At 38.3% G+C, this 27,960-nt stretch overlaps 1 protein-coding gene, 1 long non-coding RNA gene and 1 pseudogene across 2 annotated transcripts in view; 1 reads left to right on the top strand and 2 right to left on the bottom strand.

The window, feature by feature from the left end:
* Positions 1 to 27,960, bottom strand: part of Psen1 (presenilin 1) — a 69,083-nt gene that overhangs the window by 9,944 nt on the left and 31,179 nt on the right. The window contains exons 4-8 of the mRNA XM_004837249.4: positions 26,432 to 26,682; positions 23,538 to 23,679; positions 14,153 to 14,220; positions 10,675 to 10,895; positions 4,361 to 4,459 (exon numbers count right to left, since the gene is read on the bottom strand). Of these exons, the coding sequence (XP_004837306.1) occupies positions 4,361 to 4,459; positions 10,675 to 10,895; positions 14,153 to 14,220; positions 23,538 to 23,679; positions 26,432 to 26,682 (781 nt within the window). The remainder of the gene's footprint in view (positions 1 to 4,360; positions 4,460 to 10,674; positions 10,896 to 14,152; positions 14,221 to 23,537; positions 23,680 to 26,431; positions 26,683 to 27,960) is intronic.
* Positions 8,144 to 16,051, top strand: LOC147822756 (uncharacterized). The gene is made up of 3 exons (XR_015445036.1): positions 8,144 to 8,244; positions 14,879 to 14,994; positions 15,344 to 16,051. It is a non-coding gene; the product is annotated as an uncharacterized LOC147822756 (long non-coding RNA).
* Positions 25,271 to 25,425, bottom strand: LOC147822755 (U2 spliceosomal RNA; annotated as a pseudogene).

The following is a 27,960-nucleotide window of genomic DNA, read 5'->3' as shown; positions in this document are numbered from 1 at the left end:
GATGTTTAACAAGGGCTTGCTGCGAGAACAGAAGTGAACTATCTGGTAAGCAAAACATGACATTGTTCTATTTGCTTAAGAGAATCACTATTACACTTTCCATGTGTCTAAAGGCTTTTTAAAAATTTGTTACTCTGAAATAATTTCAGGTCCAAAGAAAAGTTGTAAAAATAATACAAAGAATTTACATATGTACTAAACATTTATTCTCGCATCCTTAACTGAAAAATTATAAATAATTAAAAATACGCAAGTAGATGAAGTATAAAGAGAATTTTAACAGCTTAATCTCTAAATCCTGCTTCCCAGAGGTAAGCACTATTAATAAATTTTCAGTTTCTTTAATGGATCAGAGTATTTTAAATATAGAGATATTCATAAATACTGTTTCCTATTTTCTCCTATAGGTTATTGCATGTACTGCTTTAAATTTGTTTTTTTGTACTTAATATATAGTCTTGGGCATTTAAAAAAAATAACTGGACATATATAGAGATATCCTTCTGTGTGTGTGTGTGTGGTGCTGGGGATTGAGCTCAGGGCCTCACACATGCTGAAAACATGCTCTGTCACTGAGCTACATCCTCAGCCCTACTCTATGCTTTTTAATGGCTTCACAGTTATCCATTGTATGAATGTACCATGATTATTTAAAAGTGCCCCCTTTTGATGGACACTTAGGTTGCTTCTGGTTTTTCCCTCATATAAGCACTGCTACAGAGAACATCTTTCTATACTTTCACAAGTACTTTCCTTGGTATAAATTTCTAGCATTTACTATTAACATTTCATGAAACATTTTGTATACACCAACATAAAATATGTAGGCTATAATTTCCAGGAGTAACATGTAAGAAGTTCACACTCAGGTGTTCATTAAGAGGAAAATGCTGATGCCCAAAACTTCATGGCTCTTTTCTGCCAATAAACACAGTGAGTACATGATAATCAGTTTATGTTGCAAAAACAGTAAAAGATCCTGCATTCCAGACAATGGCTGTTCTAAAACTACCAGTTACAGGGATGACCCCCATCTTCCCCTACAAATGACCTAAAATTGAATTTATCAGAAAGATCAAGGGCCAGGGATTTAGCTCAGTGGTTCCACCGCCTGCCTTGCAAGCACAAGGTCCTGAGTTCGATCCCCAGTACCAAAAAAAAAAAAGAAAGTTCAGGGTCACCTAATGTGTGGTCCCAGCTTTACCTCCTCACTCTGTCTCTCTTTTGCTTTTCAGTCTCCCTTTTCCTTCAGACCAGGTTTTCATCTGTCCAGACACAGCTCCTCTTCCTGAACTCTAAGGGTAACATCTACCTGCCCTGTCTAGAACCTTGCACCATGAATTCCTAGGGTCTCTTCAAAGCCCCTTTTCACTGACTGCTGGTCAGCCTTAGAAAATGACTAAATCTTCCCTCCCCTGGAAATTACCTTTCCTCAAACCTGCTCTCAAGTTACCAGCTGCTCTGCCCATGGGACAGGAAGCTTGGAAATAGTGGGTGGTACTCACTACACCTCTTCTGCACCACCCACCATTCCCAATCTACACTGTCACATCCACTGCTAGCACCAGCAAAATCCAGACACACACACACAGTCCTCTCTTTGGAATATTATATCTGGTCTTATCACAGTACTGAAATTGCTCTCCTGAATGTCATTAATGATGCCTATTGGATTTAGTCTTTATTACCTTTGACTTCTTTATGGATTTGAGAGACTTTCCTTGAAACTCTGCTTTTTCAATAATCCAGAAGAAAATAGGCAGAAACAAACCAAAAAAGCCCCCCAAACCAAAAACTAAAGTGAAGACTGAAAAATAGAAACTATAAGAACATGCACCAAACTGATAAGGAGGATAACCACATGATAAAGTTTTAAAATTGCAGCTGGGTGTGGTGGTGCATCCCTGTAATCCCAGCACTCGGGAAGCTAAGGCATGATGATTGTCACAAGTTTGAGGCCAGCCTTGACTACACAGTGAGTTCAAGGCCAGTCTGAACTACATAGTGAGACTCTGTCTCAAAAATTAAAAAAGAAAAAACACTGTGCAAGTGCAAGGACCCAAGTTCGATCCCCGCTACCAAAAAAAAAAACAAACAAAAAACCCCCCAAACAAACAAAAGACTGTGGATGACAGTTATAGTGAAATTTATTATCTTTAACTTTTACCTTTTTTTAAGGATAGTGTATTAATGTACTGCTTATATAATTAAAAATTAACTTAAACATGGAAAAGAACATTATACCAAGTGAAGTGAGATATGCAAAAATCAACTATGTATCTAAGAAATACATAAAACTGTTTAAATTATCAATAAAAGCAATTAATAAACCAAAAATGCATACAAAGATAAGATGTTTCTTTGCCTACTGGATCTCGTACACATGTGTGCACACACATGCATACAAGCTAGTATGAATGAAAGGGTAAGGAAAAGTGGTGCCTTCATATTATGAAAAGAAGGGGCAATTTGGCAATATTTATCAAGACTTAAAAGGTACACGTCCTCCACTCTAAGAATGTGCCTTGCAAAAATATTCACAAATTAATCTTATCTGTAAGCAATGTTTGTGATAGAAATGAAATGGATATGATCTAAAGGCCAATTACAAAGGCCACTCATTACTGAATAACTATAAGAGAATACTATACAGCCATTTCATGTACTTACATGAAAAAAGTGATGAAATGACTGTATGAAATAGTCATGAATGGCTGGCTAATTGAAAATCACTACCTTTTCTGGTTTTCTGGTATTTTCTTCTGTTCTCTTTAGTATTCTACGTTTTCTCACTTTCTACATGCAGCAGTTGGCCAAGCTCTACACTTGGCACTTTTACTTGTATTTGAATTATGCACTCAGTCACAGAGCTTAACTACCACCGTTGTGCTGATTCTTTGATTTTGCTTCTCTGTTATCAGCTTTTCCCCAAGCACTGGTACTTCATTTCTGAACCCTGCTGGAACTTGCTTTTTTCTTTCAGGGGATTAAGGGTTCCCCTCCCTCTTTTTTTGGAGGTACTGGGGATTGAACCCAGGATCTTGCACATGCTAGGCAAGTGCTCTACTGCTGAGCTACACCCCTGGCCCTTTTTACATTCTGAGACAGGGTCTCACTAAGTTGACCAGGCTGGCCTCAAATTTTGTCATCCTCTTACCTTAGCCTCCCAAGTAGCTGGGATTACAGTGTACATTACCACATCTCATTCTCTCCTGCTGGAAATTTCTATCTGGACAGCCCACACATCTCAACAATTAAATCAGATGGCCACAGCTGTACACAAAACTAAATAGATCTCTAAACAAGAAAAGTTTCTTCTTCACTACCTTTCTTTCAGGTTTAAAATTTCTCTCTTTAGGTGTTAACAGTACTGATTCTCTCTATGACACCTCTCAGCAAGTCCTTCCCCTGATGCCCATTGCCAGTAACATAGTTCAGAGGTTCAGTATTTTCCATCTACATCAAGGGAATATCCTCTTAGTGATGTTTAATATGCATCCAGTATCCACTCCTGCAATTTGCCTTACACAACTGCTGGCATACTGAGACAGCTCTGATCACATTACTCTTCTTCAAGAACCTTCTATGACTCCTCAGTGACCACTGAATAGGAAATAGATATCTGAACCAATCACTCAAAGATATCCTTGATCTTGCCTTAATCTGTTTTTCCAAATTCATCTCTTAGTACTATCTCTAATCAGTATTTAGTGAATGATTAGGAAGAGTATGACTCTGAGACCAAAAACAGGGGCAACACATTCTGAAGAATAGTACAATTCTTGCAGTAAGTTATGGCAAGATTAATCTATAGTATTACCCATTCATTCATTATTTTTTGCAGCACTGGGGATTAAATCTAGGGCCTTTGCACTGAACTACATCCCTAGCCCTTTGATTTTTATTGAGACAGGGTCTCACTAAGTTGCCCAGGCTGGGCTTGAATTCACAACCCTCCTGCCTCAGCCTCCCAGAGTGCTGAAATTATAGCATGTGCTACTAAACCTGACTTGCTCAATAATTCTTTTTTTTTGGTACCAGGACTTGAACTCAGGGACTTGCGCTTGCCAGGTAGACGCTGCATTGCTGAGCTACATTCCCAGCTCCCAATACTTTTTGACTAATAAATTTTAACAGAAATAATGGCTCTTGATCTCTCGGTATTTCCCATTTGCACTCATATTGAAAACTCTTGAACCAAGGGCATGTAATAACAGTTAGCAAGGAAACGAAAGATCTGCATTGATAGTATATATTTAAGATGAGAGAAAGTGCCATGATAATGACCATAAATTATATGTGTTTGAGTTCCACAAATTCTAAGCTGATTACTAACTTACCATCATTTTGAAATACTTACAGGAGTAAATGAGAGCCGGAAAGAGAGTTTCATTTCTCTCCTGAGCTGTTTCAACTAGCATTCGAAGTGGACCTTTTGGGCACAAAACAGCCACTAAATCTAGAAAGAGAAAAATAAAAAAAGACATCTGATAAAATATACTGGGTAAATGTATAAATCCATGTGTTAGGAAAGAATTAATTAAGGGAAAACGTTTAATGTTTTCTATTTTTATATAAAAAGGTATTGAATGAATATGAAACAACTGGTAGGTAAACAGGGATGGGGCAACCTAAACAAAATAAAGTTTGATAAAAGATATATAAAAATTGTAAACTGGCTTTGACTGCTATTTGCTTAGTCTACAGTATATTATCACTGGATTCTGGCGATGGGAACAGAGAATGAGTCTCCTCAGTTTGAAGGAAGGAGTAGAGATAACAAGGCTGAACTATTCTAGAACACGTCAATCTGTGATGAGCAAAAACAGGGAGTCATTTCTAAACTAAGCTCTAAACAGAAGCTTTATTCAAAGTATTTTAAAATATTTTTAAATAGGAAGAGCAGAGAGAAGATATCCATCCCGTCTCATTTTTAAAAATAGGATGAGGCTGGGGGGTGGAGCTCAGTGGTACAGTAGTTGCCTACCATATATAAGGCTCTGGATTCAATCCCAATTTTAAACAGAAAAAACATCAATAATTCTCTGCATGATAAAGTTTAGTGTTTCTTTAGTTTCCAGTCAAATACAACCACTCCATAAATATTTAGGTCACAGAGTATATGTGCTGAAAACTGGCTTATTTTATAAAAACAGCAACAAAGAGAAGAAGCAAACTGTCTAAATTATTCCCAATTCTATCACCATATCCTTCTATCAATTGCAATTTTTCTTACATTTTCTGTCATGAAGATTCAAATTATAGAAAAATTTTAAAAGATAGGACATGTGTAGCTAAATCTGTAAAGGAAGATTTGATAGTTTTTGTTGGCTTTACTGTATAGGTGCATTTATGTAAAAAAAAAAACCTTCATGTTTTCAAGTGGTTATGTCTCTCTGTATTATAAAATAAAGAAGACTATAGTACACACACACACACACACGCATGCACACCTAGACACCTCTACTCTCACCATTTTCACTTCGATTTGTCTGAATGACAAAGGAAAATTTGTCTTGTTCTGAAATGATGAGATCTTCGGCTTGCTTGAAGGTTCCACAAGCTGTAACTATTTTGGTTTCATGGCACACTTTCTTTTACAGAACTTCAAAGTGAAAAACTTGTATTTTTAGAGCAACTAAAGTGAGTGAAAATTAATTTTGTTTTGAAAGTTTCAGAACATTTATAATAAAACATCTTCAAACACTGTAAAAAGGAAGAATCACTACTCTAAATACTGGATACAAGACCCTAAAAGGAACTCAAAGCTCTGAAGAGATAATCATTTGTATCATGTGTAGAAGAAGCAAAGGGCTGATGGTAGTGTAATACAGTGGAAAGAACACTGAACTTGGGCTTCAGATTCTACATCAAACCATATAAAAGCCTGGGCAAATAATTTACATCTATATATTTCAAATTTCTTAGCAGTAAAACATGGCTAATAACTGTCTTGCTTATTTCACAGCGTTACAGATTTTTTAAAAAGCTAACATTTACCGTTAGATACTGTTGTAACTATCACCAATTACTGAAATTTAGGGGTTGAGTAATTTGTCTATGCTCCCAAAACCAGAGTGAGACTAGTGGAAGAGTCTGTTTTAAACCCAGGCAGTCTGTCTCCAGATCTGGCACTCCTCATCACAGATCATGGACTTTATAAACCATTATGAACTCAGTATGAAAGGCAAGCATAGAGTACATGACTTCTGTACTTCAGGATAGTTGCTCAAATACAGAACAGAAGTAGTTGAACTCTATTTCTGGATTTTTTCTTTGGAGATGAAAAGGTTTTCTATAGCAGGTCATCAGACATTTTAATACCTATTTGATCAGTGATAAAACAACATAATCTCTAGAATACAGAGACCACTGTCTGGCCTCTGAAGATGGCTCTCTTTGCTTTCCTTTGGGTAAAAGGGTAAAGTACTTAGCTCTACGTGCCTCAGTTACTCACTGGTAGGGTCCACTCTGATTTTTCAGTACCCACGTCACATGGGTAGTTAAAGAATCTGAGTCCCACATTATCCAAGTAACTTTAATTTTAAAGGGGCAATTCCACCCAATCTGCTTTATGAAAAGTAGGTGATGTAATTTTTTTTTTCTTTCTTTCTTTCTTTTTTTTTTTTTTTGGTACTGAGGATCAAACTCGGATCCTTGAGCTTGTGCAGCAGGCGGCAAATCCACTGAGCTAAATCCCCGGCCCCCAGGTGATCTAATTTTGATTTAAAAATGAATTGAGCATTTTATGTATGTCAAGAACTCCATCAGTATACAAAGTCAACACTCAAAAGTCAATAGTCCTCCTGTTCACAAATAACAGACTCACAAAGAGAGCAATTAAGAAAAACAAATCCCTTGGGCCAGGGATTTAGCTCAGTGGTTCTGTAGCCTGCCTCGAAAGTGCAAGGTTCCGAGTTCAATCCCCGCTACCAAAAAAAAAAAAAATCCCTTTCACAATAGCATCCAAAAAACTAAAATATATAGGAATCAACCTAATGAAGGAAGTAAAAGACCTCTCTCTACATTGAAAACTACAGTACTCTGAAGAAGGAGATTGAAGAGGATATCAGGAAATGGAAAGATATCCCTTGTTCTTGGATAGGAAGAACCAATACAGTGAAAATGGCCAAACTTCCAAAATTGTTATACAGATTCAGTGCAATCCCAATCAAAATCCCAACAGCGTATTTCACAGAACTAGAAACAACAACCCTAAAATTCATTTGGAACCAGAAGAAACCTAGAATAGCAAAGGCAATTCTGGGCAACAAAGGCAAAGCAGGGGGTTATCACAATCCCTGATTTTAAATTAAACTACAAAGCTACAGTGATAAGACAGCATGGTACTGGCAAAAGAACAGACCTGAGGATCAATGGAACGGACTAGAGGATGCAGAAACAACTCCAGACATACTTAGCCACCTTATCTTTGACAAAGGACCCAAACACCTTCACTGGAAGAAAAACAGGCTCTTTAATAAATGGTGCTGGCAAAACTGGCTTTCTGCATGCTGAAGATCAAAACTAGGACCATATCTTTCACCATGCACTAACTTAAATTCAAAATGGATCAAAGATCTAAAGGTTAAAACAGAAACACTAAATCTGCTGGAAGAGAGAACAGGCAGAACACCTGAGGACATAGGAGTAGGCAAAGACTTCATGAACAAAACCCAGACTGCACAGGAAATACTACAAAGAATCAACAACTGGGACCTCATCTTACTAAAACGCTTTTGCACAGCAAGAGAAACCACCAACCGAGTGAAGAGACAACCCAGAGTGGGAAAAAAATTTTACCAGCTATTCAGATAAAGGATTTATCTAGACTAGATAAAGAACTCAAAAAAATCACACAACCCAAATTTAAAGACCAAATCCAAAAATGGGCATCTGAAATGAAAAGACACTTCTTAAATGAAGAATTAGAAATGGTAAATATATGAAAAAATGTTCAACAACAGTGGTCATTCATGAAATGGAAATTAAAACAATGCTGAGATCCTATCTCACTTCAGAAAGAATGGCTGCTATCAACAAATTAACCAATGACGCCCTACCGAGGTCCCGAGTCACGCAGAAGACCCGAATCTGCCCGCGCTCCGGCAACAATCCACTGGACACCCCCCCACCCCCCCACCCCGGTTCCTCTGTACAGCCACCTGGTTCCACACTACAAAGACGCAGAGAACACCGGACCACCAGACCACAGTACTGAGTCCCGCTGCTCCCGGCCCAGAGGTAGGGGCTTCTGAAACGCCGTCCCACTGCTCCTGGTCCAGAAGAAGGGGCTTCCCGGCCACCATCCCTCCCACTGCTCCCAGCCCAGAAGAAAGGGCTTTTGGGCCACCTTCTGTCCCACTGCTCCTGGCCCAGAGGTAGGGGCTTCCGGGACACCATCCCTACCGCTGGCTCCCAGCCCCCGTCCCACCTCTCCCAGCTCAGAGGGGGTAATCCGTGCAGGCACCAACAGCCCGCCCCCAAGTCAAAATGAGAAAACACGTAAATAAGTCTCAAAACCAGACTCCCAGATCACCTACAGCAACCCCAAAGGGAAATGAGATGGAACACTCTGATACTCAAGCACCTGGACCCACTGAACTGGCAACAAAAGGGGATCTAGAAAAAATGAAATCAGAAATAATTTCTCAGATAACAGGAGAAATTGTGCCCCTAGTGCAAAACATGATTAATAAATCTAAAGAGGAGCGCAGGAACAGTTTGTAATAGCTAAAACTTGGAAACAGCCCAAATGCCCATCAACTGGAGAGAAAATATGGTTTTTTTAATAAAATGGAGTACTACTCAGCCATAAAAAATGAGAAATTAGAGACATTTATAGCTAAGTGGATGCACATTGAGGCAATATTCTTAAGTGAAATAAATAGGACACACATGTATAAATACCAAATAGTTTCTCTGGTGTGAGAAACTAAAAGTGTAAATATGGACTAAATGTATAATAGGTAACGTGAAATAGGAAGAAAAGGGGCAAAGGGGAAGGAAGTAGGAGGGCTACGGGAAAGGATAGAAGGGAATGGGATTAATATGAGAAAATGGAAAAATAGGAACAAAATCTTTGTAAATAGGGAGGAATGGAGGGGTTGAAGGGAGGGCTAGGCAAGGGTGAAAAACAAGAACAAAGAGAGACTATGTAAAGGTGCAAATTTCCAATGATGAATGTCATTATATTGTATACCTAAAATGTACCAATGATTAGAATGAATAATCAATAATGCAAAATAGGAAGAAAAGGTCCAAAGGGGTAGGGGTAGTAGGAGGGGGAGGGGAAAGGAAAGAAGGGAAAGGAAAAATGATGAGAAATGGAAAAAAATGGAAATAAAGTCTTTGTAAATAGGGAAGGGTGGAGGGCATGAAGGGAGGGCTAGGAATGGGGAAAAAATAAGAACCAAGATGCATTATGTAAAGGTACAATTCTCAATGAGAAATGTAATTCTGTTGTATACCTACAATGTACCAATAAAAGAATTTAATTTAAAACAAATTAACCAATAACAAATGCTGGCGGGTCTGTGGGGAAAAAGGAACCCTTCTCCACTGTTGGTGGGAGGGTAGAAACAGTGCAACCACTGTGGAAATCAGTGTGGAGATTTCTCAAAAAACTAAAACTACAGGTTCCACTTGACCCAACTATACCTCTTCTTGGCATCTTCCTGAAAGAACTGAATGCATCATACCAGACTGATATATGCATACCCATGAATAGCAGCATAGTTTGTAATAGCTAAATCTTGGAAACACCCCAAATGCCCATTAACAGATCAGTGGATAAAGATGTGTTTTTTTATACAGTGGAGTACTACTCTGCCATAAAGAATGTTGGGCTTCAGATATTTATAGCTAATGGATGGACCTTGAGACCACACTCTTAAGTGAAATAAATCAGACACACATGTTTAAAAAAAAAAAAACTCCACCAGGGTGTTTCTAACATATATTCAATTCGCTGAACTCTTTTTTTCTTCTTCTTGGTAATGGGGATTGAACCAAAGGCCTTTGCACTGAGCTATGGATCCCCAGTCCCTTTCTTTCCTTCCTTCCTCCTTAAATTTTTTAAAATTCTGAGACAGGATCTCAGTAAGTCACTGGGGTCATGATCTTCCTGCCTCAGTCTTCCAGAACACTGGGATTACAGGGACATGCCACCAGGCCCAGACTCAAATCACTGAACTCGTAAGCCTGAAGCAATGTTCCTAATTCACAAATGAGGAAACTGAAGCTCAAAGAACTGGAGCCACGTTCCTAAGATCATGAAAACTGTTGGTGACAAAATGTTTTCCCCTTGGTACTGGGGCTCAGATGTAGGGCCTCATGCATGCTAAGAGATGAGGTTTTCAGTCTAAATCTTCTGACTGGAAGTCCATGGCTCCTCCAACTAACCCACTGCTGAGTTAAAATGGGAACAGTAGTAAGACATCATAAAGAACTCAGCCTCAGGAGCTGGTGGTATGGAGGTGTGGCCATGGTAGAGCACTTGTCTAGCATGGGCAAAGTCCTGGGTTCAATCTCCAGTACTGGGGGGAAAAAAAAGATACTCCTTCTACTGAAGAGCTATGGGATATAACTGTTAAGATTTTTTTCCAAGCCAAGAGGAATAAAAATATCAATGAAGCATTTCTGTGATGAACAAGTGTCAGCCTTGGATTTTACCATATACTGAAATCACAGCCAAGATGAGCCATGCAGTCCACTCGGGGAGGTACTTGATGAATACAAGGGCCATGAGGGCACTGATCATAATGAGATATGCCTGCTGCAGTCGAAGGGGACCTTTCCAGTGAATGGAAATCATTCCCACCACACCAAAATTCCAGATCAGGAGTGCAACTGTAATGTAGTCCATGGCAACATTATAGGTTTTAAACACTTCCCTGAAAAAAAATTAAACAGATTTAAAAAGATTTATATGCAATAATTCTTACCAAGACATTGTTCAGAACTACATTCCCAAATACAAGATATTCAAATGCCACCTTCATATTTTTACCATGTTCTATATTAACATTTTTCTTTAAATTCACTTTTTCCTCAAGTGGAGCTTATTTTTGTTTGTTTTTGCAGTTACTGGGGATTGAACCCAGGACTTCATGCTCTACTCTACTCCCAAGCTACTCAGTCCTTTTTTTGTGTGCGTGGTACCAGAGATCGAACTCAGGACCTTGCACTTGTGAGTCAGGTGCAGCACCACTAAGCTAAATCCCTGGCCCCCTCTCCCAGTCCTTCTTGAGACAGAAGCTCACTAAGTTGCCCAGGGTGCCCTTGAACCTGTGGTCCTCCCTCCTCAGCCTCCCAAGCAATTGGAATTAAACATGTGCCTATAAATTTTATAGCTAGAACATAAATGATGTTATTTTCATACAATGAAATTTAGTGTATTCATTAGAAAATGTGTATTTTTAAGACATATATACACACACAGTACACAGCATTTCATACTGTTGAAAAAAAAAGATGACACTGATGAGAAGTAGAATATAAAAGGAAGAGCAAGAGATTGACATACTAATTCCTGAAAGATGATGGGACTTTCATTTAGTCTTATGTCTTTTATTTCTATTAATATGTGTTTATGTATTTTATGAGGGGGTGTCCTGGGGAGCAAGCCCAGGACCTTGTATATGCTAGGCAATTGTATTTTTTTCCGGTGCTAGGGACTGAACTCTTGCATATGCTAAGCTCACCCTCTACCACTGAACTATACTCCCGCTTACTTTTTTTTCTTTTCTTCACAATCTGGGTATGGAATCCAGGGCTTCATGCATACTAGGCAAGTGCTCTATCACTGAGCTCCATTACCAGCACCTACTTTTTTTTTTTTTTTAAACAATGAATGCTTAACATTTGTATAATGAAGAAAAATAGTATTTGTATTTTAGGGAAAATATCCACCATTTAAAAAGAAAGAGATTGCAACTGTGGAAGATGTCCTGGGTAACTGAAGAGAAAGTACATGCAAACTTTTTAAAGTGCAGACTTTGGGTTAAAGGGGCCATCCAGGAAGATGATTCTTCCCCTCACTTTGAAACTGCAAAACAAATGCTGAAATTTCTGAATAATGCTGCTATGTGTGCTAAGCATTTCTGATATACTAGTACTCAAACTAAACAAATTAACATCAATCTTTACAATGTAATACATGAACCATGAATGAGATAAAATTCACAAAAGACGCTATGAAAAGTAAGTTTCCTTTCCTATTCTCTCCCAGTTTCCTCTCTAGAAGAAAGCACTACTATATTACTAATTTTCCATGTATCTTTTCAGAGAGTCTAGGAAAATATATACATACTTTTTTATTAGACACTAAATGAGAGCATATTATATTTACTGTTCTGTAATACATTTTTTCTTTTAACAATACTTAGGGAGAACTTTCCACACTGCACTTCATGGATATAACATAGTTTAGTTATCTATCAGTTTAGATTGATTTTGTTCTTTCCCTAATTGAAACAATGTTGCCACGACTATTTCTATAAATTACTGAGTTCACTTAAAATTTTTAATGGCTGTGCCAAACAACGGATTTTGGGGGGTACTGGGTTTTGAACCCAGGGCCTTTACAGTGAGCTACTTCCCCATTCCTTTTTTAGTTTTTATTTTGAAGTAGAGTCTTGTTAAATTACCCAGGCTAGGCTCAAATTTATAATCCTCCTGTCTCAGCCCCCCATGGGGTGCTGGGATTACAGGCCTGTGCTACTATATCTGGCTACAAAACTGCTTTTTTTTTTTTTTTTTGTACCGGGGATTGAACTTGGGACCTTGCATTTGCAAGGCAGGTGCCAGAACCACTGAGCTAAACTCCCGGCCCCCAAATTGCTCTTAATAAAAGTATATCAATAGGTGAGACTTTATTTCTCTGTATTTTTGCTTGTTAGGATATTAGCAAGCTATTTGATTTTTGTTAACTTAATGTGTAGCTTTAACTGGCATTTATCTTATGAGGAAGATGTGCAAAGTTTTCACATATTTAAGAGTAATTTGTGTGTTTCTCTTTGTTATCTTTTTGTGTTTTTTCATATCCTTTGTCTATTTTTTGTTAGGCTATTGGTCTTACTGCCATGTAGAGGTTCTTTATATATAAATTAGCTTTTGTATAATAGTAGAAAATATAGTTAGCAGTTTGTCATTCATTCTTTGATTTTGTTCCTGGTATGCTTTAGATTTTTCATCCTGGTATTTGGAATTCATCCTGGTATAGAGATAAAGAAGGAATCTAAAATTTTCTTTCCAGTGGACTACTCAATTATCCTCACACCAATTAGTAAATAATCCATCAAAAGCCTACTAATACTGTCACCTTTAACATAAACTAAATTCCATTATAAATCTAAGCATTTTTTTCTAGACTTCTGAATCTTTTCCACTGATCATCTATTCACAGTGCAAGTATTACTATTTTTATTTTTTATTTTTTGTGGTACTGAGGCTTGAACTCCGGGACTTCATACTGAGCTACATCCCCAGCCCTTTTTATTTTGAGACAGAGTTTCACTAAATTGTCCAGTCTGGGCTCAAACTTGTGATATTCCTGCCTGAGTGCCCAGAGTGCTGGCCTTACAACAGTGTTCTACCATGCCCAGCTCAGGCATCACTGTGTTAATACTGCAGTTCTATAATTTATCAGCTAGGCCTAGGACCTTTACATTATTTTAATTTCCAGAAACCAAGATATTCTCATTTATTTTTCCAAATAAACTATAGAGTCTTCTGGTCCAGATTAAAAATAAATCCAATCCAGTATTAAAAATAAATCCTATTAAAAATAAAATCTGGTGCCGTCACCTGCCTCACAAGCACAAGGTTCCAAGTTCAATCCCCAGTACCAAAAAACCCCCACAAAAAACAAAAAAACCCACCCTTTTAAAACATATTCACATATTTCTCTTTTTTGAGACAGAGTCTTGCTCTGTAATTCAGCCTGGCCTTAAACTCACTATGTAGCCCAGGCTGGCCTCATGGTAATCCTTCTGCCTCAGCTTCCCAAGTGCTGGGATTATGAGAGTGCACTACCATGCCCAGTTGAGAATATTTCTGTCAATAATCTCATCAATAAGGGACATAGCTTTCAGAACAGTTATGGAGCCCAAACACAGTTCAAAAAGACACTAAAACTTTCAGCACTTACCCCAAGTAAATGAACGAAAAAAAGAACAGCAACAACAGAGATGAAATAATAAGCCAGGCATGGATGACCTAGAAAAGAAAACATTTTAATATAATCAACAGATTATTAGCTTACTTTACAAAATAATGCTGGATTGATTTCTACCAAGGCAATAGGGCAAATATGTTAATTTGATGTTTTAATATGCATGCTTTTTTTAACTAGTGAAAAAATACACATTTATCCAGTTTATCTATCTATCAGTCATTTATACTCTATTTCCTTTGCAACTTCTCTAGGTTTTCTAGACTTACTATTATGTAAGTGCTCTTTATATTGTAAAAATATTAGCCTTTGCCTATAATGATTGCAAACAGTTTTTCTAATTAGATTGATCATTTATGTTATAATTTCCTGAATTATTACCTGAATTCAAAGCCTCTACTGATGATTATTAAATAGCACCCCCTTTCCTAGAACATCCAGTAGTGGGCAGATCCTTTTCATCTTGCAAAAATTGCTCGTAAACTTCCTTGTATTAAGTAATGGCTGGGAAAGACAAGAACCCTGCTTCAGTACACAACAGGGAGTATCTCCTCGAAACTCAACTCTGCAGGCAGAAATCACATGATCTGAATAAGTTATAGTTCCATCCATAGAAAATGATGTCCAATAATGAACTATCTTTTCTGTTGCTACTTCTGTAAGGATCGTTTGGTTTTTTCTAGCTTCTTGTGCTTTTTGCAGGCACTGCACAATCAACCACAGATATGAGAAGTCCTTGGGGTTAATTTCCGAACAGGCTCTGGCAAGCTTCTGAATTTCTGACTCAAAAGCTCCTTTACTTTACACTAGGAGTCAAGGTAAACAATTTCTTTCTATAGAACTGCCTATGCTTGCTAAGACAGGAACATTAAAAAAACAAAATACAAATGGACAAGTGGGGAATGTGGCTATGAACACTTTAAACTGTATGAAATTCAGCATAACTAAAGGATGCATAGAATTGACCCAAAACACATTAAGACAGGTTCTAGATATGTAGAGTAAGCATATTCCACCCTGTCTCTCCCACCAAATGCAACTACAAAACCTGGACAGAAAGCATGCTGCAGCTAGCTAAAGAGTATGAAGAGTGGAGAGCCATGTGGCCTGGGGAATAGGAAGCACCACCAAATTAGCAATGAATTTACCATTTTTTCCTCCATTCAGATCCACCTTCATCCACCTGAACTCAACACCACCCAGGTGGGCATTAGTAAGATAGTGGGGCTGCAGAAGTCTGGTGGCCTAAGGAGCAGAAATGGGTCTCCTAACACGCAGAGAGCTGTGAAATCCTTTCTTTTTTCTTCTCTCTCATGCCCAGCTCTCATACAATGCTGGGCAGTCGCAATTGGGACACAGAAGCCCACAATTCAGAGGGAAGAGAACCTTCCTTTCTGACTGGAGGATCTGTAGTCCTCAGAGAATGGACAAACAGCCCTTGGTTTGTTTCTCCTCTCTGATCTCCCAACTTCTGGCAGTGACACTAGGAAAACACAGCCCAGCTTTCTGACTGAAGGAATGGAAGAATGAAGCTCAGAGAAGCAAGAAAGTAGCAGGGAAGTCACAGAAAAGGAGAAACTCATAAGAGCAACCTTTCTAAGCTGTTCATGAACTTGTGGTCCCCCTCCAAGGTGAGCATGTGTGGATTTGACCCTTGTCAAAAAAAAGGGCATTCAGACTCTGACAACCAAGTTATAGACAGAGAATGGTGAACAGTGGCACACACTTGAGCACTATCTGAGAAGCACTGCAAAAGCTTTGGATCTAACACAGTAACCACAGCCTATAGTAGGCTGGCTGGAACCTGGGACCTAAACCAATCAGATCAACTGGCCAACAAAACAAAAATATCAGCATTCTCCATGGGGTTTAAATAAAAGCAGAGCTCATAATATACATCATAATATTTTAAATGTCTTTTAATTATTTTAAAAAATACAACCAAAATAGTTGGCATACAAACAACTAGAAAATCTCAATTTGCATGAAAAAAGACTTAATAAACACAAATGTTAAGATGACACAGACATTCTATGTCTGTAACAATATCTTTCAGTAGTAAAGGTGAAGTAAAATCATTCTAGGAGGAAGGCAGCCCAAGAGAAACTAAAGCCAGCAAACTTGCTTTTCTAAAAGAATGACTTAGAGGGCCGGGGATTTAGCTCAGTGGTTTTGCCACCTGCTGCGTAAGCGCAAGGACCCGAGTTCAATCCCCGGTATCCAAAAAAAAAAAGAACTACTTAGAGAAGTCATTCAGACAGGAGGCAAATAAGCTGAAAGGAAACAGAAAATCAAGAATGAACAGGGCCGGGGATGTAGCTCAGTGGCACTGGGCTTGCCTGGCAAGCACAAGGTCCTGAGTTTGATCCTGGTACAAAAAAAAAGAATGAAGTAAGAACAACAAAAAAAGGTTAATAGATTATTTTCCTCTTAATGTGTTCTTTCACCCTCACTCCTTTCATTTTTAGGTACAAGGATTGAACCTAGATTTGCATTCATCCTAAGCTAGTGCTTTACCACTAAGCTACACTCCTAGCTGTTTTTTTTTGTGTGTGTGTGTGTACCGGGGATCAAACTCAGGTCGTTGTGCTTGTGAGGCAGGCAACAGAACCACTGAGCTAAATCTCTGGCCCCTACCAGCTCTTAATATATTCCTCAAAATATGCTTGATGGTTGAATGAAAATTTAACGTTGTCTGATGGGCAACTTCTTTTTTTTTTGGAGGGGAATCTCAATATGTTGCCCAGGCTGGCCTTGAACTATCCTCCTGCCTCAGCTTCCTGAGTACCTGGGATTACAGTGTGTGCCACCGTGCCTGGTTTTCTGATGACTTTTTACTTTTTTTTGGTGCCAGGGATCGAACTTGGGACTTTGCGCTTTCGAGGCAGGTGGCGGAACCACTGAGCTAAATCCCCGGCTTTCTGATGACTTTTTAACATATGTAGATTTAATATATAAGTCAATGGTTATGTAAGGAGAGGAGGGTAAAGAGATGTATAGAATGGTAGGATTTTTACATTTCAATTGAACTTGTAACATATTGATTCTAAGTAGACCATGAAGATTTAAAATAGATATGCTGAAAAATCCTGTAACTAAAGAAACTGGACTTATAGCTTGCAATATTCCAAAAACGAAAATTCTAGGCACTTACAAAGTTTACCAAACATTTAAAGAAATGGCAATAGTCTCTCCCAGAAAACAGAATTAGAAGGAAACACACACTCGTCAACCTAGTCTATGAAACCACTATTTTTTTATAGTGTTATTTGTTTGTACACAACTTTTTTTTTCTCTTAAATTCTTTTATTGGTACATTTTGGGTATACAATACATTTACATTTATCATCGGGAACTTGTACCTTTACATGCTGTATCTTGGTTATGAAACCACTATTATCCTGTATTAAGGTTTACATAAAAAATGTTCTCCAATCCGGGCTGGGGATGTAGCTAGTGGCACTGCACCTGGCTGGCAAGCACAAGGCCCTGAGTTCAATCCCCAGTACTGGGAAAAAAGTTTTCCAAGATCCTCATACACTCATACACAGACCTTTGGAAGGTGACTGGATTATGGGGTTTCTGCAGCTCACTTGCTGTTAGGAGGCAGAGTCTAGTAGGAATAGGGTCACTGGGGACACGACCTGGAAGAGTGCATTTCGCTATGCAGATCCTCCCTTCCAGCTTTGCTTCCTGGCTGCTAACAAGTGAGTAGCCATCCTCTGCCCCAACCCTTCTACCATGCCTTCCTACCTTGGAGCCAGTCAATTATGGATTAAAAACATGAGCCAAAATAAACCTCTCCTTTTAAGGTGTGGTGTTAGGTATAGTATTTTGTCCCAATGATGAGGAAAGCAACTAAGACACTCTGATAACAGAACTATTCAAAGATAGCATGAGAAAACTACATCTGTATCTTGAATACAGATGCAAAATCCTCAACAAAATGTTTGCAAATTGAATCCAGCAAAGTATAAAAAGAATGAACCGTGTCAAATGGGATTTATCCTGAGAATGTAAGGCTCATGCACAGAGGGACTCTGGGATCCAAGTTTGAGTCTAGCCCGGGCAACTTAGTGAGACTCTGTCTCAAAATAAAAAATAAAAAGGGCTGGCTAAATGCAAAGGCCCTGGGTTCAATCCTCAGTACCACCACTACAATAAAAAAAAAAAATCAGTTTATTTACAGTCTAGAGAGAACCCCCACACACACATAATCATGTCAACTGATACAAAAAAAAAAAGCACTTGATGAAATTTATCACCTATTAATACTAAGTCCCTAGGAATACCCAACATATTTAATGATGAAAGATTAAATACTTTCCCCCAAGACAAGTAGCAATACATGTATGTCTATTCTCATCATTTAAGACAGTACTAGAAGTTGTAGCCAATGAGTCCTCTGTGGGACATGTCTTTCCTAGCACTGCCTGCATATTCATTTTAATCATTAATTCTCTATGAAGCAAAAGACACAGGTAACCAGAAAACTAGAGGCATAGATATAAGTACAAAATTCAATCCCTGAACAATGGGCCTACATGATTCCATCCCTCACACACCTTCCATTCCATCCACCCATCCTATGGGGCATAGACTCACTTGAGCATGTTGATTCAGTGTGCACAAGGACTTCATATAGACTCAGTAGGGAGTTACAAAGAAAATGTGTATAACACACAGAATCCCTTCATAGAAAAGTAAAAAGAACTTAAAAAGAAAAGGCACTGTCAACACATAAACAAAAACAACCAATTTCATCTGTACCCTAATTGCTAGAAAGACATGAGGTCAACAGAGCTGACACAGGAAATCTGCTCAGGGCTAAGAAGACAGCACTCAGGCTGGAGAAATGTGGAGCAACTGTAGAGCAGGAAAGGTGAGAGGACGCTCTAGACAAGTCACAGGGTGGTACACTGGAGTGTGAAGAGGATGCAGTAACCATGTCTGTGTGTGCTTTAGTCCAGAATTATAGATTTTAATTTAATTGATAAGCTGGAAACCACTGAAGTAACTAAAAGAGACTTCTATTCTAGCAATATGGAAAGTCAGATTCTGAAAACTTTCTATAAAATATAATTAATACTAAATGTTTTAAATATATTTTGAATTACACAGTTTGAGCTCCAAAGAAGGAGAGACATTTTTAGAATCCCCTCTTCCCAAAAAAATAGGGAAGCAGAAATCAGGTGGGTTAGATGGTACAAAGTCATTAGGCAGCTTAAAGGTATATGCCCATCTTCAATAATTCTGAATTTTAGATTTTAGTATCCATGCAAAATATGGATCTCACAGAATTTCCAAAACTGTACCTTAATAAATATAAACTCGAAATGATCATAAAATACTAGAGGAAATAAGTCACTATGAGTAATAGTCAATAGAGTTACATTCTTCCCTTGGGCTGGGGATTTAGCTCAGTGGTTCCAGCGCCTGCCTCACAAGCACAAGGTCCCGAGCTCGATCGCCAGTACCAAAAAAAAAAAAAAAAAAAATTAAAACAATCAAATATCCCCAGCACTGCAAAAATAAAACAAAAAATATCTACCAAATAGAAATTCTAGAAATAAAAAATATACACTTAGTAATATTTGAAGAAAATCACCTGAGATGAAAAAAATTCCAAAGCATACTATTAAGTTAGAAAAGAAAGGAGATGGGAGGGAGGGGAGAATTATTATTATAAAACAGTAGATTTAATATGCCTCAATTTCTGTTCTTGAAAGAAGTACATATTTATTAGTATTCAGGTAAAAAGCAAAAAGATGCACATCAAACTGTTAACAGCAGTAGATCTGAGGAATGGTAGTAATGAAGATAATTCCGATATGTACAGTTATACCTTGTCTGAATTTTTTTAACAGTGAACATGTCCTCCTCCTCTTCCTTCTATTATTATTATTACTATTTTTGCAGTGCTGGGGACTGAGCCAAGGACTTTACACATGCTGGGCAAGCATTCTAGTTCTGAGCTACATCCCTAGCCATACTATTTTTGCTTGTGTGATATTTGAAAAGGAGAAGGCGAAGTTTAGAACAATGATGGTGAACCTTTTAGAGCTTTCAATGATACAAACAGCCCACTGCAGAATATCTGCCACAGGTTCACCACCACTGGTTTAGAAGGTCAGCTAAGAAATCAAGGCAGGGGAATCATGTACAAAAGGGCAGGAATCAGAAATGCTAGACATGAAGAATTAATAAATGTAACTCATTAGTTATGGATAATAATAATGGATATAACAGATGGCGATGATTACAAAATTAAGAGCTAGAAGGCCCTGGCAAAGCAGACCTACTGATGATAAGGGGATGGCATAAAAGATAATCAGTTCAATTTCTGTACTAGCAGATATCTGAGTGGCACTGATATACAAAGGAAAAAAATCAACTAACCATGGGCCTAATAAGCAGAGACTTCTAGGCTAAAAGTTGTATTTGAGGATGCAGACTGAACCATGAAGTTATATGCACTTTTCCAAGAAGCAATGAGAGAGACAAAAAGTCCAGTGTCCAGACTCAGGAAAGACCAAAAGCAAAAGAAAGAAACAATGTCAAGAAGAACAGAGTGATCAATAAGCCAGTGGCAATAAGGTCCACAGAGCTGGGGATTTAGCTCAGTGGCATTGAGCCTGCCAGGCAAGCACAAAGGTCCTGGGTTTGATCCCTGGTACTGGGAAAAAATAAAAAAAGGTTCAGAGAAATTAAATTTAAAAAGGTCAACAGATATGATCAAGGGAAATACTGGCAATATAAGCAGTTTCCATGGAGCCAAGAGAAGAGAGAATGTTTGAGAGCATTAAGAACTGGATCTGAGAGGAGTCTTATGTAATGGCTGAGTGCTGATCCAGGCCAAACTTCGCTTAGATCCCCATACTGACCCATTAGCTTCTACACTTGATCTTAGCCAAAAGGCCGAGAAGCGATGACCCATTAGCTTCTAACCCATATAACCGTGTGACTGCTACCTCAGCTCCCATCTGTAAAACAGGGATAATAGGAGGGCTACTTCACAGAGCTATGAAGATTAAATGAAACAAGGCAAAAATGGTTTGTATGGCTTAATACACTGTCCTCTAAACATTACTGCTTGAGGTGGGGATAGCTCATTCACATTTAAGAGCAGAGAAAAGGAGAGGTAGTTTAGAGTCTGGTGTTTTCTCTTTCACATGTGAAAATAAGCAAATACATAAAAATTAAATAATTTCTAAGATTCTTTGGAAAAAGAATTTAGGTAATCTTAAGTTTAGTGTTCCACCTATCTAATTACACAGGTATTTTACAAAAGAAAACCAGAGAACTTGGAGCGAATTCTAGATTACAAGAAAAAGTAGAAATTCACCCCTTAATAAAATCTGAAAATGAACAAAATAGTATATCATTCAGATAAAAGTCAAAAAGTGAGTTTAATGAAGCAGAAAAATAGAACCATCAGGTAAACACTTGCAGATATTGATAAAATATACAGCTGGTGATATGGAGAAAGAAAACTGAGAAAAAGCACATTCAAAGCAGAGTAAGGGTTTAAGTCATTTGCTCTTTGGATTGAGTGCTGAGAACCTGTTATCACACATAACTTTCATCTTCTCTCCATATAATAATGGCAGCCCACAAATGGTCATCCCTTATGGTAACTATTCTACTCACTCACAGGCTCAACAGGTTCAACAAGCTAGGTTAAGCTCTGGATCATTTTAGAGTTTGTGAGAATTAAGAAAATATTCCATCTTAACTAGTAATCAACTACATGAAAGTTAAGACATTTTCTCTGCCTATAAAAATTATCACCACTTAAAAAAACTCGCCAGGCATAATGGTGCATGCCTGTAATCCCAGCACTTTGGGAGGCTGAAGCAGGAGGATCACTAAGAGTTCAAGGTCAGCCTAGGCTACATAGTGAGTTCAAGGCCAGCCTGAACTACATAGCCAGAACCTGTCTCGAAAAAACCAAAACCAAAACAAAACAACAAAAAAACCCTCAATGTTGTGAAGGTGGGGTAAGATAGATACTCTCATTCATTACTGGCGTTAAGCACAAATTGATATATCCCTTTTGAAAATGAAGTTTGCATTCTGAGTTAAAAATGCAGATTCAATTTGCTCCAGAAATTCCACATCTAGGATTTTGCCCTAAGGAAATTACTGAAAAAGTTCTATGCATAGGGCCAGGGATGTAGCTCAGTGGCGCAGCACCTGCCCAGCAAGCGTGAGGCCCTAGGTTCAATTCCTGGTACCAAAAAATAAAAGTGAAAAAAACAAAAAAAAGTTCTAAGCATAAAGACATCATTGTTTTTATAATAGTGAATAAGCGGAAACAAAATGTCCAATATCAGAGAAATCAGAAGACATAATTACAATATACTCATTGAGTCCAAAATTATGTAGCTATAGAAATATTTTCTAAGAATCTGAAACAGAAAAAAATGCTTATGTCAAAGTAAAAGCTAAGGAAGGGCACATACTGATTATATATTTTAATTATGTTTTAAAAATATACTAGAGGGCCAGGGATTTAGCTCAGTGGCATTGCGCCTCCCTGGCAAGCACAAGGCCCTAAGTTTGAATCCCTAGTGCCAGAAAAAAAAAAAAAAAAAAAAAAAAAAAAAAAAAAAAATATATATATATATATATATATATATATATATATATATATATATATATACTAGAAAAAATAGTAGAAGGAAATAGAGTATACTCTAATACTGGGAAAGTTAACATAATTCCTGATACTTGAGAATGACTATAAAGGTCAATGACTTGTAATAACTTATAACTTTTTAGAGCCTGAATCTAAAACATGTGCCAGGCTAGAATTCAGGAGTGAGTCACTTAGCGAGAGACAACTAGGAGAGGAGAGGGTGGAGGTTTGGGCCAGTGTCTTTTCCGCATGACCTCCCTGCCCCACTTCCTAAGGAAACAAGCAGCGCTACCACAGGAGAGACATGTGCACATGGATGCGGACAGCTTAGAAGCAGGATATGGCCAGTCAGTCACCAATGCATTTTAACACCAGCATCTGAAGGTGGGCTCTATTGTTCTTCCCTCAAATATGAGAATCTGAATTTAAAAATATTTTATGGGGAAAATTATAATATCCTATGGTATTATTTGTGAATGAGGGCATATACAAAAGTCTTAGGGTAGATTATTCCTTCAGGAAATCTTAAGTAAATATGAAAATATTTGTTCTCCATTTATGCCTTTTTATATTTTTAAAATACTCCACAATTGGGAAGATAACAAAAAAATTAACTAGGTCTAAAATATAAGACCTTTTTTCTTTACTAGCCCAAGCAAGGTACATGACAGGAAAACTCAAACAGAACAGGCAGAAAGCATGGCTGTGTCTCAGGCTTACCTTATAGCACCTGTATTTATACAGAACCACCAGGAGGATGGTCATGACCACAATGACACTGATCATGATGGCAGCATTCAGAACTGAGTGTAGGGCTCTCTGGCCCACAGTCTCTGTGTCTTCTGTGAATGGGGTATAGATTCTATAATGAAACAAAACACAAAGCCCTAGGTAAGTATTAATGGATACTCCAAACAACATGCTCCTTTCAACACCATAATTTTGTTTGATTTTATTAAATTTACACAAGCTACTTTTTTCCATTTCATCAGTCTAGCTAAGAATTTTTTTAAACTAAGAAAAACAGGTACACTCTAAAATGCTTCAAAATAAAAATGAAGAATCTAAAATATACAGATGAACTTATGTGTGAGCCAGGCACTGGCTCCATCTAGTGGATTCTTTAAGCTGAAATAATTACCTTACCAAAAGTTTTCCTCATAGTGCATGTATTAGTAATCTGCTAGATTAACAAGATTTTGCTGCATAAACTATGTAGGCTTACTAGTGCTTGTCAGAGGAAGATGATATGGTTCAAAATTATTGTCTTTCATCTGTAAAGTGATTGCAACTCTCCCTTAGTTTCTCACTCACATTAAAATACTTTTATTCTACATGCTGACAGCCTTAGCCAAAAGGCTTCTGCCTCTTGGGCCAGGGATGTAGCTCAGTGGCGCTGAGCCTTCATGGCAAGTGCAAGGTCCTGAATTTGATCCCTAGTACCAGAAAAAAAAAAAACAACTTCTGTCTCCCATGTAGTTAAGTGTGGCCATGAGACTAAGTAATGCCGATGAACTATAAGCAGACATGCTGTGTAAGGAACTGGCCAGAAAGGAGTGCATTCTACTAGAGACGGCCTATGTCCTTTTCTTCCCTGCTGTCTGGATGAAGGCAGGGTCCAGTGAGGAGCTTGAAGCAACTTAGAGGACAGAAGTCAAGAAGAAAGAGGAGCCTGAGTCCTCAATGACCATAAAGCTGATCCACAGGCATGGACTGGCTACCTCCTTACTGCTCAGTGGGAAAGAGAGAAACCAGGTGTCTTCACTGAAACTAGTTTTTCTGGTTTTCTGTAACAGGGCCAGGAGACTTTCTATAAAGGGCCAGATGATAAATATTTTAAGTTTTGTGGGTTACAGGGTCTGCCTCTATAGGGTAAAAGCAGCCACTGACAAAATATAAACGAATGGACATGGTGACTTTCTTCACCAAGTCCAGTGACTTTCTTCACAACAGGAGGTGGGTAGATAAGGCTTCTGGGCCGTAGCTTGCCAACCCTTGTCCTATAATATGTAGCCAAACCTCATGTTAATTTATACAAGTAGTTACTGTCTCTAACCCGTGCTTTTCACTCATGTCTTAGCCATGGCTTGGCTTTCAGAACATCATGGAGTTTTTCGGACACTTCCCAAACTTCACCTAAATCTCACTTAAAACTCTAGTTCTAGAGACAGAACTAGATGAACATCTGAATTAAGAGCATTTTTCTTGGAGACCAAAGACTAACACCAAGAGCACCATGAATCCACACAACAGTGCTCAAGTTTAGAGAGTTCAGGCTTCTTAATTATTTATCCTTTCAATAACTTTTTTTTTCTATTCATTCTGTACCTCACCCTTGGAGACAAAATACCCTCTCAGGCCTTACAGTAAAGGAGGAAATCACACATTCAGTAATGTAAATAAATATACTCGCAAACTGTGACAAGTGAAAAAAAAAAACAGGTTGTTGAGCCGGAGGTTTAGCTCAGTGGCGCCAGCGCCTACCTGGCAAGCCCAAGGTCCTGAGTTCAATCCCCGGTTCCGCAAAAAAAACCCAAAAAACAGGTTGTTATTAAACTGGTAAGAACACATACTACACTTAATCTTAGCCAAAAGGCCAAGAAGCGATAAAGAACAGGTTGTTATGACAAAGAATATCAAGAAGAATCTGATTCTATTAGGCTGGGAAGTTATCTTTGAAGATTTAACGTTTAAGCCAAGATGAGAAAGATAATAGGAATTTACCAAAGTTAGAAAAGGAAAGGACATTCTAGGCATAAGAACAATGGCTCTAAAAGAATTAAAATGTGTTATGTACATGTACAAATCCCCCATGACGAATGTGATCATTATGTACTGAAAACATGTATTAATAAAAAAAAATAAGAAAAGAAAAACTAATGAAAATTTAACAACTTAAAAAAAAAAGAGCCTCAGGGCTGAGTCAAGAGAAATCATTAGACATGAAGGTTGCATTCTAGTTGGGAATATTATTAATTTCTTAACCTTCAGTTTTATCCTCAATAAGATGGAGGCAATTCTTACTTGTGTAGGATTAACTGACATCTGGACATTTAGAGTGGGAAATTTATTTTTTTGGTCATGGATGATCTCATCATTTGAGGATCATCTCAACTACTAAGTGATTCTAGACACACTACATGTGTGTCAGTCATAGTGATATTAAGTGTGGGTACATGATCAAGACTGTGATAATCAAAATCTCTTTCTAGAAATCTGAATTTCACAGAGAAACACAATGGGATGGGGTCCATTCTATGAGAATTGTTATTGTGTCTTTGATTTTGTTAATAACATAGCCTTCTTGGAAAAGTAAAAAAAAAAAAAAGAAAAAGAACAATGGCCCCAATGGCCCTGAGGAGGGAAAAATTATTCTTAGCTCACTCAATTCCAAATAAATTCTGTCCTATCTAATGACACCATCCAAGAAACCATTCTGCAGTGCTTTTTTCGTCACTTAAGCAAGTGATAACCCCCTCATTCAACTGCTTCTGCTGTTAGAGAAGATCGACTCCCTCATGTACCTTCAGTACAGAGGCCTACGAAGTGGCAATGAAATCCTGTGAAGAAAAGCCTCATTGGCCTTGAGAACAGAACAAAACATTCATACGTACAGCTGCCCATCTTTCCGGGTATAAAAGCTGACTGATTTGATGGTAGCCACAACCACCACCATGCACAGAGTCACGGGAACAAAGAGCATGATGACATGTTTGGCGCCATATTTCAATGTCAGCTCCTCATCTTCTTCTTCATCTTGTTCCACCACCTGCCGTGAGTTCCCTTGGGGCCGGCCATTAGATACTGGTTCAGGGTTGCCAGGTCTCCGCCTTTCACTGCAATCCTGCCGTTCCCGACTATCATTCTAAAAGCATGAGGAAAACTTTGTCAGTAAATCAGACTCCTAGAATCAAAATATTCTACATCAAAAACAGAATATATAACAATTAGACCTGGGACTAATAAAAGACCAGTAAATACTTAAGTTCTAAAGACATGGCAAGAAAGAGCCAACCTGCAGGCAGTACGAAGTTCAGAAGTCAGGATTATTTACAGTTGTCCCCCGAGGCATCAGGTTCAAGCTCTTACCTGGTCCTGGCTCATCTCATTCCTTCCTTTCATTTTCAACCTAAGATAACTGTACTCATATGTGGAGGTCTGGCTTCAATATGGACACCTACATCAAACCTTTATTTGCTGCAGCTGCAAAGCAGAGTAATCTCACCTTTTCAAATTCATTAAGTGCTACCTGCAGTTTTACACCAGCTATGCAAGGAACAAATGTAATCTTCATTATTATTAAGACTTTAAAACCTGTGTAGTGATGTTCAAGGGATCTCTCTCTGCATATTTCTTACAACTGTATATAAAGCTACAATTATCTGTTAAAAAGTCAACTGACAAAATTCTAGGGAGCAACTATGCTGTAAACAATGCTGATGACCCATGTGCCCCCCCCCCAGCCACACCTGGCTACGTGGCCACACTATCATATCTTAAAACTCAGATTATCTAAAGGGTAGAATGAATAACAAGATCAAAAACAACAAACAGTAATAAAAATAATAGATGAGAGAAATTAATAGGCATGCCCCTTCTCACAGACAAGCAAACAGGAAATGAATGTAGACCGACAGCCACTGTTGCTGGTAAGATGAAATTAGTTTGGTGAGATAGTACAGGAAGATCATTTAAGAACAAGCTACTCCTGTACCTCATTTTTAAACTATGGTATAGAACTATTACTGTAGAGTATTACTATGGTATTATTCATTAAAGATACATTCCACATATAATAATAGCTTAAAATTATTGCAATGCTCTAGGGACTATGATGTGTGCATTGCTTTCAATTCTCAAAGCTCCACAACCAACACCACCACCACCACTTCACAGGCGAGGAAACAGCCACAGAGCACACAAGAGGCTCTGAAACCAGGCCAGCCTCCAGGGGTGCCCCCCACCCCTGTCCCACTGAGGATTGCACCCAGGCCTGCACACTGTGCCACACCCCAGCCCTTTCTTCTTTTGAAAAAGGGGCGCACTCAGTTGCTAAATTATCCAGGCTGGGCTCAAATTTGGCCTCTTCCTGCCTCAGTCTCCCAGAATGCTAGGATTACAGGCACGCACTACCACAGCTGGC

The sequence above is a fragment of the Heterocephalus glaber genome, unplaced genomic scaffold (assembly GCF_053883595.1).
Source record: "Heterocephalus glaber isolate CG9 unplaced genomic scaffold, H.glaber_assembly_v1.0 deba00001608, whole genome shotgun sequence".
Taxonomy (NCBI): Eukaryota; Metazoa; Chordata; class Mammalia; order Rodentia; family Bathyergidae; genus Heterocephalus; species Heterocephalus glaber.
The sequence above is the reverse complement of the archived record's forward strand: the minus strand, read 5'-3'. Positions and strand labels throughout refer to the sequence as shown.